General features: G+C 33.3%; 1 protein-coding gene across 1 annotated transcript; it reads right to left on the bottom strand.

Moving 5' to 3' along the window:
* Positions 1 to 3,601: 3,601 nt before the first annotated feature.
* Positions 3,602 to 11,773, bottom strand: LOC133176912 (keratin, type I cytoskeletal 9-like). Its single transcript, XM_061311970.1, has 8 exons — positions 11,763 to 11,773; positions 11,486 to 11,664; positions 11,006 to 11,248; positions 9,366 to 9,430; positions 6,707 to 7,223; positions 6,155 to 6,184; positions 4,595 to 4,656; positions 3,602 to 3,787 (listed from the first exon to the last, which is right to left on the bottom strand). Exons 1-8 carry the CDS (start codon positions 11,771 to 11,773, stop codon positions 3,602 to 3,604), a joined length of 1,293 nt encoding a protein of 430 aa, XP_061167954.1.
* Positions 11,774 to 12,472: the final 699 nt, after the last annotated feature.

Raw genomic sequence — 12,472 nt, 5'->3', positions numbered from 1 at the left:
ACGTAGAGTAAATAACTTATAGTTTATGGTTTTTACAAACTGAATCAATATGATTTGCATACTGTAACTTATCATCAATATGTACACCAAGAAGTTTCTCAGTTTCAACCATTTCAATTGTTTTGTCTGAGGCATAAAGTTGTAAATTTGGATTATCTAGTTTTGATTTTCTTTGCTATGTCCCCATTAGCATACATTTTGTTTTGTCTACATTTAATAGCATTTGGTGACCGTTCACGGTAGCTCAGTCGGTAGAGCGCTCGCTTCGTGATCGGGAGGTCGTGAGTTCGAATCTCGGCCGCGACAGACCTAAGTCGATAAAAAATAGGTAGCAACTGTTCCTTCGCCATGCGCTCGGCACTTTGAAGTGAAAGTTGCGGGTCTTTCGGATGAGACCTTAAAAACCGAAGCCCCGTGTCACGGCAGGCGTTGGCACGATAAAGATCCCTCACTGCTCAATGGCCCTGAGTGCCGAGTAAAGGTCAAAATTTGAAGCCCTTCACCGGTATATGGTGACGTCTCTATATGAGTGAAAAATTCTCGAATGGGACGTAAAACAATATACAATCAATCAATACCATTTGGTTTTGAGCACACCATTTCTCAATCTCGCAAATATCTGAATTTAGTGTATTTTCTAAACATCTTGCATTATGATTATTAGAATACAGAGTTACATCATCAGCAAACATATCAATATTTGAATTGTTTACATGTAATGGAAGGTCATTTATGTACAATAAAAATAAAAGTGGACCCAAAATTGAGCCCTGTGGTACTCCTGCTGTGACGGGTAGAATATTGGAGACACATGTTCCAAATTTAACACACTGGGTCCTGTCGTAAAGATATGACTTAAACCACTTTATAGCTGTATGGTCAAATTTGTAATGGGTTAATTTCTCTAGAAGAATATTATGATTCACCAAATCAAATGCTTTACTAAAATCTATAAATGTAATACCGATTAGTTCACCACGATCCATTGCATTAAGCCAACTTTCTGTTAGTTTTGTAAGTGAAGTTTGACACGAATGGAATTCTCTAAACCCCGACTGGGATTGTGTTAGTAGATTAAATTCATTAGTGAAATTTTGTATTAGCTTAGCTACATGTTTTTCTATCAATTTAGATATAGTCGGTAGAATAGAAATTGGACGATAATTATTCGGGTCAGCTTTGTCACCTTTCTTAAAAATAGGTGTTACTTTGGCTTGTTTTAAATTTGTCGCGGTCCAATAAAGTCAACGCCAGCTGATTTATTGATATTAAGAGAATTTAACATGTTAAAAACTTCACTTTCCTCAATTAGATGAATACTAAAAAAGGTTTCATCATCAAGCTTAGACCTAACAAAATTACGTAATATATTTGGATCATACTCATGTTTTGGCATTTTCTCAAAAGAAGCTTCTTTGAGACATCTGAAAAGTGGTTATTAAAAGTATTTGCAATATCCTGTAAATTATCAATAATTCCCCCGTTAGAAAACACACGAGATGGAGTTATATTCTTTGAATTACATGTTAATTGATTAAGATAGTTCCACATTTCTTTGGGATTTGAACTCTGTTCAATCGCTGTTTTATAGTATGAAGATTTTGATTTATCTATAAGAAGACTAACTTTGTTCCGATAAAGTCAATAGTTTTCCATATCTCCTTCTTTGTGGTAAGAGTCACGTAAGTGTCTAGCATCGTTTATTTCTTGTGTCATCCATTTAGGACGGATTTCACTCTTTACTCGTTTGGTTTTAACTTGTGCATGCTGGTCAAGTACGCTATTAAATAATTCGTAGAATTCAGTTAGTATTTCATTAGGGTCATGCATCTGGAGGAAATTGTTAAAGTCTACATCTTTTAATATAGTAAGAAATCTATATAGTATAGAAAGAGGCTTAGTAGAACATTTACTGGAACCCGCTATGTATCTTTGTACATGTAAGGAATTTCATGAAGTTTCGGAATCCAGTATAAATATGGTAATTCAAATTCATTTTAGTTGTTGGGAATATTAAAAATATTCAAAACTGACATATGACTTTGAGGAATTTCCTGCTTAGAAAGGGAGCTATGGGTGTAAGTTGGATTGCCCTTGTAGAATTAAATCCCAGTTCTTCTAAAATACATTTAAAATAATGAGCCTTACAAACAAAGACAATGTTGTTACCTGCTTTGACAGCTTATCATCTTAACTTCCATCCTGCTTGCCTATAACTTAAGACGACGGAATATTAACCGGCAAGATTGGAAATATGCAGCTTACGTCATTTCCATCTGCTAAAGTCAAAACATTTGATGATAGACAATGAAATGGGCTGGTACAATTCGACAAGGACGTCTGAGAAAAGATTCGATTGAAATTCTAGTTCGATATTCATTTGCAATCCATCTAAGCTACTTTCAAACGCAAAGTTAATGCATAATCCAAAAGACAAAGATTTTAAGAACACTCAATAACTTATACATGTATTCTTTCAGGGGACGGCAATTTGATTCTAAAAAGGGGGAGGGGTCTGACAAATTTTGTCAAATCAGATAATTTATGTTCGTGCCTTCACGTAACAGAATATACTTATTTCTAGGATGACAAGAGAATTTTTTTACTTTTTTCTTCACTAAAAAATGTTTGACAATCAAAAGAGGGAGAGGTTCCCAAACTCAAAACTTTCTGATTAATTTCCTAGACATTTCAACCCCCTCCGGATCCTCCAAACAGGAGACAAATTATCATCCTCTTTTTATTTCTATAAAAACACTGGACAGAAAATTCTGATTTAATTTTAAAAAAACTATTCAAAATTAAGATTATTTGTCTTCTGGAGAAATCAGTAACATTTGCCTACGAGCATAGCTGAGGTGGATTGAAATGAATTTCAAACAAGAATTTCGATCTAATGTTTTCTTAGACGTCCGTATCGAACTGCATCCGTCCATTTCATTGTCTATCATCAAATGTTTCGACTCTAACAGATGAAAATAACGTAAGCTACATATTTCCAATCTCGTTACTTAATGTTCGGCGGTCCTAATACCTATTAAATCAGAGCAATTCTGTGGACAAATTGTTTTAGCACTGAAACTTTAAGGAAAATTAACCAAGGAAAAGAGTTAACTGAGTGTAATTTGATTCAAATTGAACTGCATTTGCATTATCTTGATGATACATGTTTTGATTGATTTTTGAAATGATTTTTCAATTTGAGTCAAAATGAAATTCCCGTTCGCCCCTTTCGTCTAGAACTAATGCAAAAAGTAACCTTTGTCTTCTCATTGCCTAGAGAATAAATACGGTACATGTCCATCTTATGGCGCAGGAGGAGCAGGCAGTAGGAACTGTGTAAGTGATTATAGCTGTCCAGGGGTCCAGAAATGTTGTTACATATCCTTATCGTTGATTAAAGTATGCAAGGTTCTAGAAGAATATAGCAAACCCGGGGGCTGTCCACAGTTCAGCCAGTCAGGATACGGATATTGTAATCACGATTATCAATGCTATGGGCCGCTTAATTGCTGTAAAGGATACAATGGTGGTGTGAACACATGCTCTTATCCTGTATTTTACGGCCAAACTCTACCTCTCGGAGGAGGAGCTGGGCCTCTCAGAGGAGCAGGAGGAGGAATTGGACCTGTTCTCGGTGAAGGAATTGGACCTGTTTTCGGTGAAGGATTCGGGCCTGTTCTCGGTGGAGGAGTCGGGCCTGTTCTCGGTGGAAGTGTCGGACCTGTCCTTGGGGGCGGTTATAAGGGGAAAAATGTATATCAAATATACAAACTTTATAAAACACCTGGAAGATAAGTCTGAAGTCTTGTAAAACAAAAAATCTAACAAAAATGTTAGCTTTGATTGGATGTTTTAAAAAAAAATGCAGATATAAAGTAATTGAATGTATATGTGTTCTCTTTTCATTTAAACCATATATTTAGTGTCTGCATTTAATTAAAGTATTTATACCTGCACTGTCCGTCAGTCTAACATTCTTTTCCGTCAAACTCCTCTTATTTAGCAGTAACCATTTTTTTTTTTTTTTGGAATATGAAAGATGGTGTCCTGTACGTAGATGTGCAATAAAGTTTTGGAATTTTCAATATTACCCTGAGATCAAAATATTCATGTGGATAAATTAGTTCTTTCTTCCGACGAATTAGGTATACTCGTATTCTAGAAGAAAGTAGATTAAATTGTTTTTGTTTGGAATTGTTCAGACGAACTGGATATTTACTTGTATAATTTAGCGAATATTATATGTATTTGTTCGAACAGATTTGATGTTTCTTCTCTGGACAAGACTTTTCTCTGATAAAGAAAAGCATCCAGGAAACCAAAGATGGTTCATGTATATTGCACATGCATCAAGTGCACGTTGGTTACCAGATATCGATATCTGATCAGGTTTTTTTATTGACTCTATTCCTTTGCAGTTTCGAGGGTTTTCATGGAAGTTTTCTTGCAGTGTACGTCAAAATTGCTTGCATCTCAACTTTTGTTTGCCACATACACTGGATAGTTAATTAATGCCTCTAAATCATCAAGTAATTCTTCTTTTAAAATTGCTGTGATGTCATTCCTTTGTTCTTGCAGTCTAAAAGTTTACCTGCAGCAGTCCGATATTAGTGAGCAGTCTAATATCAAGTGTAATGTCAGACTGTCTCAGTGCTGATATCCATCAAATTTGAACTTACTGAACAAAAACAATTAAATGTGATTATTTATGAAACAGCAATGTTTGATCTTAAGTTTACAATGATTATTTTAAAACATAATTTTTATTGATCATAGAAGAATTGGAAAATAAAAATACTGTAATCGGAAAGGAGAAAACAAAAACGATTCAAAGACGAGCTTCCTGAACTTGCAATAACCTTGTTTAACTTTAAGCGATGTTTTCATTTAGTGTTAAAAATTAAGAAATTCCCTTATCTGACTTGAAGCTATTGAATATTTTTAGCTGAGCATTTTTATCCACAGGCCTCTCGATTTAAAATTCTCATTTTTTTTACCAAAAAGAAAACTATATCCCTAATAAAATCTACGAGGCTTCATTATTCTACGGTGGTTATATTTCTTCACATACAGTATGCAGATTTTAAGGGTGGTGCCACTTTTTCTTCAGGCAAAAGGATCATTTTTTGACATCAAATAATGACCAGCGGTCATTTTTCTACGGGGTCATTATTCGTCTTTACACCGGTACCTAAAGTCATTGAGTAGTGAGGGTTTGTTAGCGTGCCAACACCTGCCGTAACAAGAAATAAGTTTTTAAGCTCTCATCCAAAAGATGCAAAATTCATTTCGATGAACTTGGTGAAGGAACAGTTGCCACTTATTTTATATCGACTTAGGTTTGTTGCGAACGGGGCTTGAACGTACGGCTTTCCAATCACGAAGCGAGCGCTCTTAGCTATAGACTACCGAATGAGCAACCGTGATGACTTCATCTGAAGAATTTTAAAAAAGGACATGCATGTACCTTTTTTTCATCATGTTCACTGTGATAATGAATAATAATGCACTTAACATTGATATTTCATGACTACTCTTTAAAGTTATATTTTTGTTATTAAAAAATCACTACATGTACATGCATATATAAGCAATATGTATGCATAATATAAAAACATTAAAAACATAAAGTTATGGTTATGACACAAGTACGCCGTCTTGTATATATGTACATGTATATTTGAATTTTTAATTAACTTTGCGACTATGTTGGTCTTTTTTATTAAATTAATAAAAAGATAAAAATTTGCAAACATCTTTAATTAAAAATAAATGATAGATAATCTAACTCCTCCAGCTTCTTAACGTGGGTCTGTGAGATTAATATTCTGCAAGAAAAAAAAGGTTATTGTATTTTATATCTTAAAGAATATCTATAGAAATTGTGAACTTTCAATTCAAGAAACCTATGCTATATAATTTTAATGATAAAATAATATAAACATGTCTAATGCTAGTAGATCGTTATCGCTCAATTTTCTCTTCTAGGTTTCTAAAACGCCAAATTTATTGTGGATTATATTTTATTTTTAAGCAGAATATTGTTAACCATTTTACATGTGTAATAGATGTTGCGGTGATAAAGGAAATAACATCGCACCTGAACTACAGAACGTATCGCCCCAGCAAATTCTGGAGCAAATTTACTTACGTGGCTTTCCATAGCTGCTTCCAATGATACCTAAAAGAGTAAATAGGAATGTGCAGATGCTATTATAAAATTCCTTCAACTTCAATTTCGAAAACTTGACAAACTGAGTGATAAAGCTGAAATTAATGAACTTGACTCACTAAGACCCCCCCCCCCCCCCCGACACATTACTTAAAGCGAGTATGGGCGGAGTTAAAAGACAATCCTTAGATTTATTAACATAAAAAGTTTTTCTGTATACTAATATATACTTAATTTTCAATTTAACGATTTTGGCGCAATGCCTTGAGTGCGAATTATGCATATGCCAAAATCTCTCTCTCTCTCTCTCTCTCTCTCTCTCGCTATCTCTCATATATATATATATATATATATATATATATATATATATAGAGAGAGAGAGAGAGAGAGAGAGAGAGAGAGAAAGTTAGAGGGATAATTCAGGATTCAATTTTTCCAAGTATCTTCTAACATAATTTGAGCTAATCTTTTTAATATTCAACAATAAGTATACCTACAGTGATTCGAAAAAAAAGTTTCAAAGTTTATTACCTCCTCTTCCTCCACCAATAATGCCTCCAGCACCGCCACCGATAAATCCACTCCTTCCACCGGCAATAAATCCCCTGCTACCGTATCCTCCATATCCACCGTATCCTCCTAGTCCACTATATCCGCCCCTTATGCCCCCATACCCTCCTAGTCCACCATATCCACCCCCTAGTCCACCATATCCTCCTAATCCACCATATCCTCCCCCTAGTCCTCCATATCCTCCTAGTCCGCCATATCCACCCCCTAGTCCACCGTATCCACCAAATCCACCAGGTCCACCGTATCCTCCTCCAAGTCCGCCATATCCTCCTCCCAATCCACCGTATCCTCCTCCCAATCCACCGTATCCACTTCCTATGCCACCATATCCACCGTATCCACCGTATCCTCCACCAATGCTACCATATCCACCACTGCCATATGGCACACCAATGCCGCCTCCTATTCCGCCACCATAAAACGTGGCGGACACAGCTACCAGGACAGCAGAAAAAATGGCGAAGGTCTTCATGGTCTAAAAGAAAAAAATTTAATTGAATGGACTAGAATGTTATAAAGTAATTTAAAATCGACAAAAAAATACCCTAAGTACAATTGCATAATATATCTTTAAATATCTCTTAAATTAACTGACTATAACTCCTTAAGCAAAATTTCCGACTAAGTATTTATCATTTCTTTAAAGACAAACTAAAATAAGTTTAATTTCGTTCACTTCTGTTTAATTGTGGGGTGTAAACGTTGTACTATACAAATATTGTTTTATGTTTGATAAAACTTATTATTTTCAAAAACTTGCTCATATTTGAAAACTTGTTCATATTCGAAAACTTTAGATTCATATTTGTAAATATATGACTCATATTCTAAATATTGTGATTATGTTCTATAATTGTTAAATATTCATATCTGTGGACATTTGATTTATACATACAATAATCTTGTGATTAATATGCGAAAATGTGATATTCGTCTTCAAAAACTTATTTTTATTCAAAAAATTGTGATTCATATTCGATTATGTTGTCATTCATATTGCATATAGATAACAAGTTAATCGAATATTAAAAGAGACATATATAATGTTGTTTTTGTCTCCGATATGAATCACGAAATTTTGCTTATAATTAACAAGTTTCTAATGTGAAAAATACAAATAATGTGAAAAATACAAATCACGAGATCTCGCATATATATAAAGCACAAGATTTCGCATATATAGATAACAAGACTTCGCATGTATGAATAACAAGATTTCGCATATCAAACATATTTATTATTTGATATAAATCACAAGATTATTAAATATGAATTACGAGTTTTTGTATATAAATATAACAATTTCTCGAAATTAAGTAACATTAACATTTTTCGAAAAAATAAAAAGATTTCGTATCTAAATCAAATTAATCGGATATAAATCACAAGATCATCGAATACGAATCAAGTTTTTGCATATATGTTATTACATTTTTTTTTTTTTTTTTTTTTTTTTTTTTTTTTTTGAATATAAATACATGTATCAATTTTTTTTTTAAATGCAAATCAGAAGATTTCGCATATAAATCATAAGTTTACAAATATGAATAACCAATTATCGAATATAAATCACAAGATTTAGAAAATAAATCAGTTTATGAATATGTATAAGGAGTTTTCGAATATGAATAATTTGAATATCAATCGCAGGTTTTACGAATCACAAGATTTGTATTTTTTAAAAAATGTAACATTGTACACGCCATACTTAATCACATAAATGTAATCGTTTAATTTTTGGTCTCTTATAGCATGTATAGTTGTTCTGCCGATCAAGGAGCTATGTTCTCCACTATTCTCTAAGAACACTTTATTAAAAAAATGTATATGGCTCTAGTAAACTTTTTTTTTGTATATTTGTTTTGCCTGGTAAATTCAAGCTATAACTATACGCATCCAATTGCAATGTTTTCAGAGTTAATTCAGTTTCAACACTATATATACAAAGAATGCTCTCAGAAATTTTAATTTCTGTAATTTATCAGAACTAAGAAGCTTTATTTTTTAGGTACTTGCAATGTTCACAATAAAAGCAGCATTGTACAATGATTAATAATCCAAGAAAAAAGAAATAAGTTTAACTTTTTTTCTTTTATCTTACTCGGAATAAAACTTAATTTAATTTTCTTACCGTTGATCAGTGGAGTGGACAATGGCTCTGTACAAAACTCGGAAAACCTCGGTATTTATTGAATAAATGGCCACGTGAATTGATATGTGAACATGTCAGTTACATGTGTCAGCCTACTGAAAATGAGATATTTCCATGGGACTATGTTCCCCTTCACTCAGAAAATTATCAGAATTCGACATTTTTTTTGTAGAGAACTGTCATGACTTTCTTTTTCTTAATGCAAAACACAACACGATTGATATATGCCCTGCTTTTCTTTTCTTTTATGCAGTGTGATAAGTGTTACGAATAAGTGCATTTTGTTGTTTAGGTTTTTATCTACTCGCATATAATATATTTTAAACATGAATTAGAGACATGTAATTGTAATTTTCTTATTACCAGGTCTCATAGTTAAAGCAAGCAAATCGAAACTAAATAATTAATAATTAAATAAATACATATTTTTCATGTCACAAAATGACTGTCCAATTTTGAACTTACCTGATTTAAAAGAGCCAACTGAGACGAATAAGTTGATGAATTAATCCTTTTACGGAGGTTGGATCCTGCCATCAAAAGTAATGACAATTTTTTTATCAAGTATATTTTTAAAATCTACACACATAGCTTAATTAAAATCTAAAACAAAAAATGGGGGTCAATGCGCTTCTTCTGGCGCTACAGAGCATTTACATGTAGTTTGACCTTTTTGCACTGTAAATACGTCTTACACATAAATCAATTTATAAAGTTTTTCCTGCAATATTTTTTATTCAACTAAATTATAGGAACAAACACAGTCTTATTTCATCTTGAAAAGACACATTAAAATTTGTGACAACAAAAATTTTTAAATTACGTCGCATGTTCAATTATTTGACCTTTTTGCACTCAAAAAATATCATTTTTTTTTTTTTTTTGGTATTAAAAATTTAACAAGCAATAAAATCATTTGAAAGTAATGACATTTTACTGATTTTAAGCAGAATAATTAGTGCTAATTTTAAGCTTAAATTAGGACTATTTTGTTCTGGATTTTTACAATATATTTGCTATATTTATCAAATATGATGATAGAATTCATGATAGTTTATTTAATATATAATTTAGGGCCAGCATAAAAGAGTTCACGACACAGAATAACTCTGTGTGCTGGCTGCATGGAAAAATAGTAATCCAAACTTAACATACTTTAAATACTTTGAAAGAGAAAAAAATGATCGTTCCGCCACAAAATATATATCCTCACTTTATGCTTTTGGTATGGAATTTGATCAAGGAGTTTTAACTGAATATCGTTTAATTAGCATTGTAGAATCCAAATTTATTGTAAGAACTAAAATATTATGCAGAATTTTTGAAATATAGGTTAAGATAAAAATCTGCTCAAAAGCTCAGGAGAGAACCTCGATAATGTATTTTTTGCTATAAGAGTAAAGAATTCTTGACGTTAGGCATCTCTTAATTTGCTTAATTTCTTAATTACTTTCAAAAGATCTAGTAATCGCAATTTCGACAAAAGGCCGTAATGTCGCAAAAAATGACAAGTTTTTGAAAGACTTAAGATCGCCCCTTTTCGATTAAATAAGCCTTTTTGGGTAATGAGGCTGTTTTAATTCATCTTATTTTGCCTTTCTGCATTTTTTTTTTCACTTAAAAGGCATATCAACCCCCTCCCTCTACCCCCAGCCGGAAGCGTGATTCCAAATTTTTCGTACAATTACCTTTAGAATATTTGAATTATGAACACAAAGTAGACTTGTTATGATAAACTTCTAGCACAGTGTCATTCTGTCTTTCAAGAATTTGTTTTATTATGAATTCATTCACCAAGCTGAACTTTTTGTCTGAATGATGAATCATAGTTATAGCATTCTAAACAGTATTACTACCTTTCACAGAATTGAGGACCTTTATTCTGAAAAAAAAATCGAATAATATGTACATGTAATGACATTTTCGCTAATGCTGCTTGTAATGGGCTACGTAATCTCTTTGTCTCTCAGACAGACCGGAGACTTTGTCTACTCTCTACAACAGACCGGAGAACCCCCCTCTCAAATAGGCTGGAGACTTCGTATCCTCTCTCCAACAGACTGGAAACATTGTCTACTCTGTACAATAGACTGGAAACTGTTTACTCTCTCCAACAGACTGGAGACTTTGTTTACTCTCTACAATACACTGGAGACTTTGTTTACTCTCTATAATAGACTGGAGACTTTGTCTACTCTCTACAACAGACTGGAGACTTTGTTTACTCTCTATAACAGGCTGAAGACTTTGTTTACTCTCTACAACAGACTGAAGACTTTGTTTACTCTCTACAACAGGCTGGAGTCTTTGTTTACTCTCTACAACAGGCTGGAGACTTTGTTTACTCTCTACAACAGACTGAAGACTGTTTACTCTCTACAACAGGCTGGAGTCTTTGTCTACTCTCTATAACAGGCTGGAGACTTTGTTTACTCTCTACAACAGACTCGAGATTTTGTCTCCTCTTTACAACAGACTGGAGACTTTAACTTCTCTCTACAACAGACTGAAAACTTTATCTACTCTCTACAATTGGACTAAAAACTTTGTTTACTCTCTACAATTGGACTGAAAACTTTGTTTACTCTCTACAATTGGACTGAAAACTTTGTCTCGTCTCTCCAACAGACTGGAGACTTTGTCTCCTCTCTCCAACAGATTGAAGACTTTGTTCCCTCTCTCCAACAGACTGGAAACTTTGTCTCCTCTCTCCAACAGACTGGAAACTTTGTCCCCTCTCCAAAACAGACTGGGAATATTGTTTCTGTTATGAATGTTTATCGGTTTGTTTGACACAAACCCTCCCGTGCTTGAAATCCTGACTTGTATAACTTTTGTTGCTATGTAACGGTATGATCTTACAGCAAAGTCATTTCTCAATTATGGTCAAAGTAAATGAATTATGTAGTGAAATCACACCAAAGTTAAAAATTTGGAACCTTGGACAATAATTAATTCAAACTTTATATGTTAAAAATCGCCTGATCATAGGAAATATATATTCTACAAATGAAAGTCCTGAAGAGACAAAAGAGGTATCTCTTGAGTAATTACAAGAAGTCATTAACATTTACATATTTTGCTCATAATTTGAGATTTTAATGCAAAAGTTAGCAGCAACAATATAGGTCAAGAAAGTGCTATGGGGACGCATGGAATAGAACGAAATGAATCAAAATAGAGAGAACTTATTGGATGTTTGCGAGATAAAAAATTCATAGTCATTACAGAAACAATATTTCCTCATAAACCAAGACAAAAATTCTCCTTGATTTCACCTGATGGAAACACTAAAAATCAAACTTCGCAATGGGAGAAGCTGATGCAAGCAGTAATCAAAAACTGATACGGAGCAAGATCAGAAAAAAAGGGGGGGGGGAATCCATATAAAAAGACATCTATTATAATGGTGACACAAATTCCCAACAGCCAGAGAAAAGCATTCACAATGGAGTTCAAAAATAGATTTCAAGTACTAAAGGAATTGAAAGACAGCTGTGAAAAGTTATACTGAGACAGCGGACATTATACAAGAGAGGGAAAAGAACAAAAGATTCAAGGAAATTGGTAGA

Source organism: Saccostrea echinata, unplaced genomic scaffold, assembly GCF_033153115.1.
Source record: "Saccostrea echinata isolate AGI-Se365-2 ecotype Australia unplaced genomic scaffold, CSIRO_AGI_Sech_v1 ptg000084l, whole genome shotgun sequence".
Taxonomy (NCBI): Eukaryota; Metazoa; Mollusca; class Bivalvia; order Ostreida; family Ostreidae; genus Saccostrea; species Saccostrea echinata.
This window is presented reverse-complemented; position numbering and strand designations above follow the sequence as displayed.

Bases quoted from the DNA above. Each gene is read 5' to 3' on its own strand.
- LOC133176912 (XM_061311970.1), bottom strand. The intron at 9,431-11,005 runs GTAAACAGTTTC...TTTTGATGGCAG, and splicing joins TCTCCAGTCTGTTGGAGAGA to GATCCAACCTCCGTAAAAGG. The intron at 3,788-4,594 runs GTAAACTTTTAG...CTTATCTTCCAG, and splicing joins CTAATATCGGACTGCTGCAG to GTGTTTTATAAAGTTTGTAT.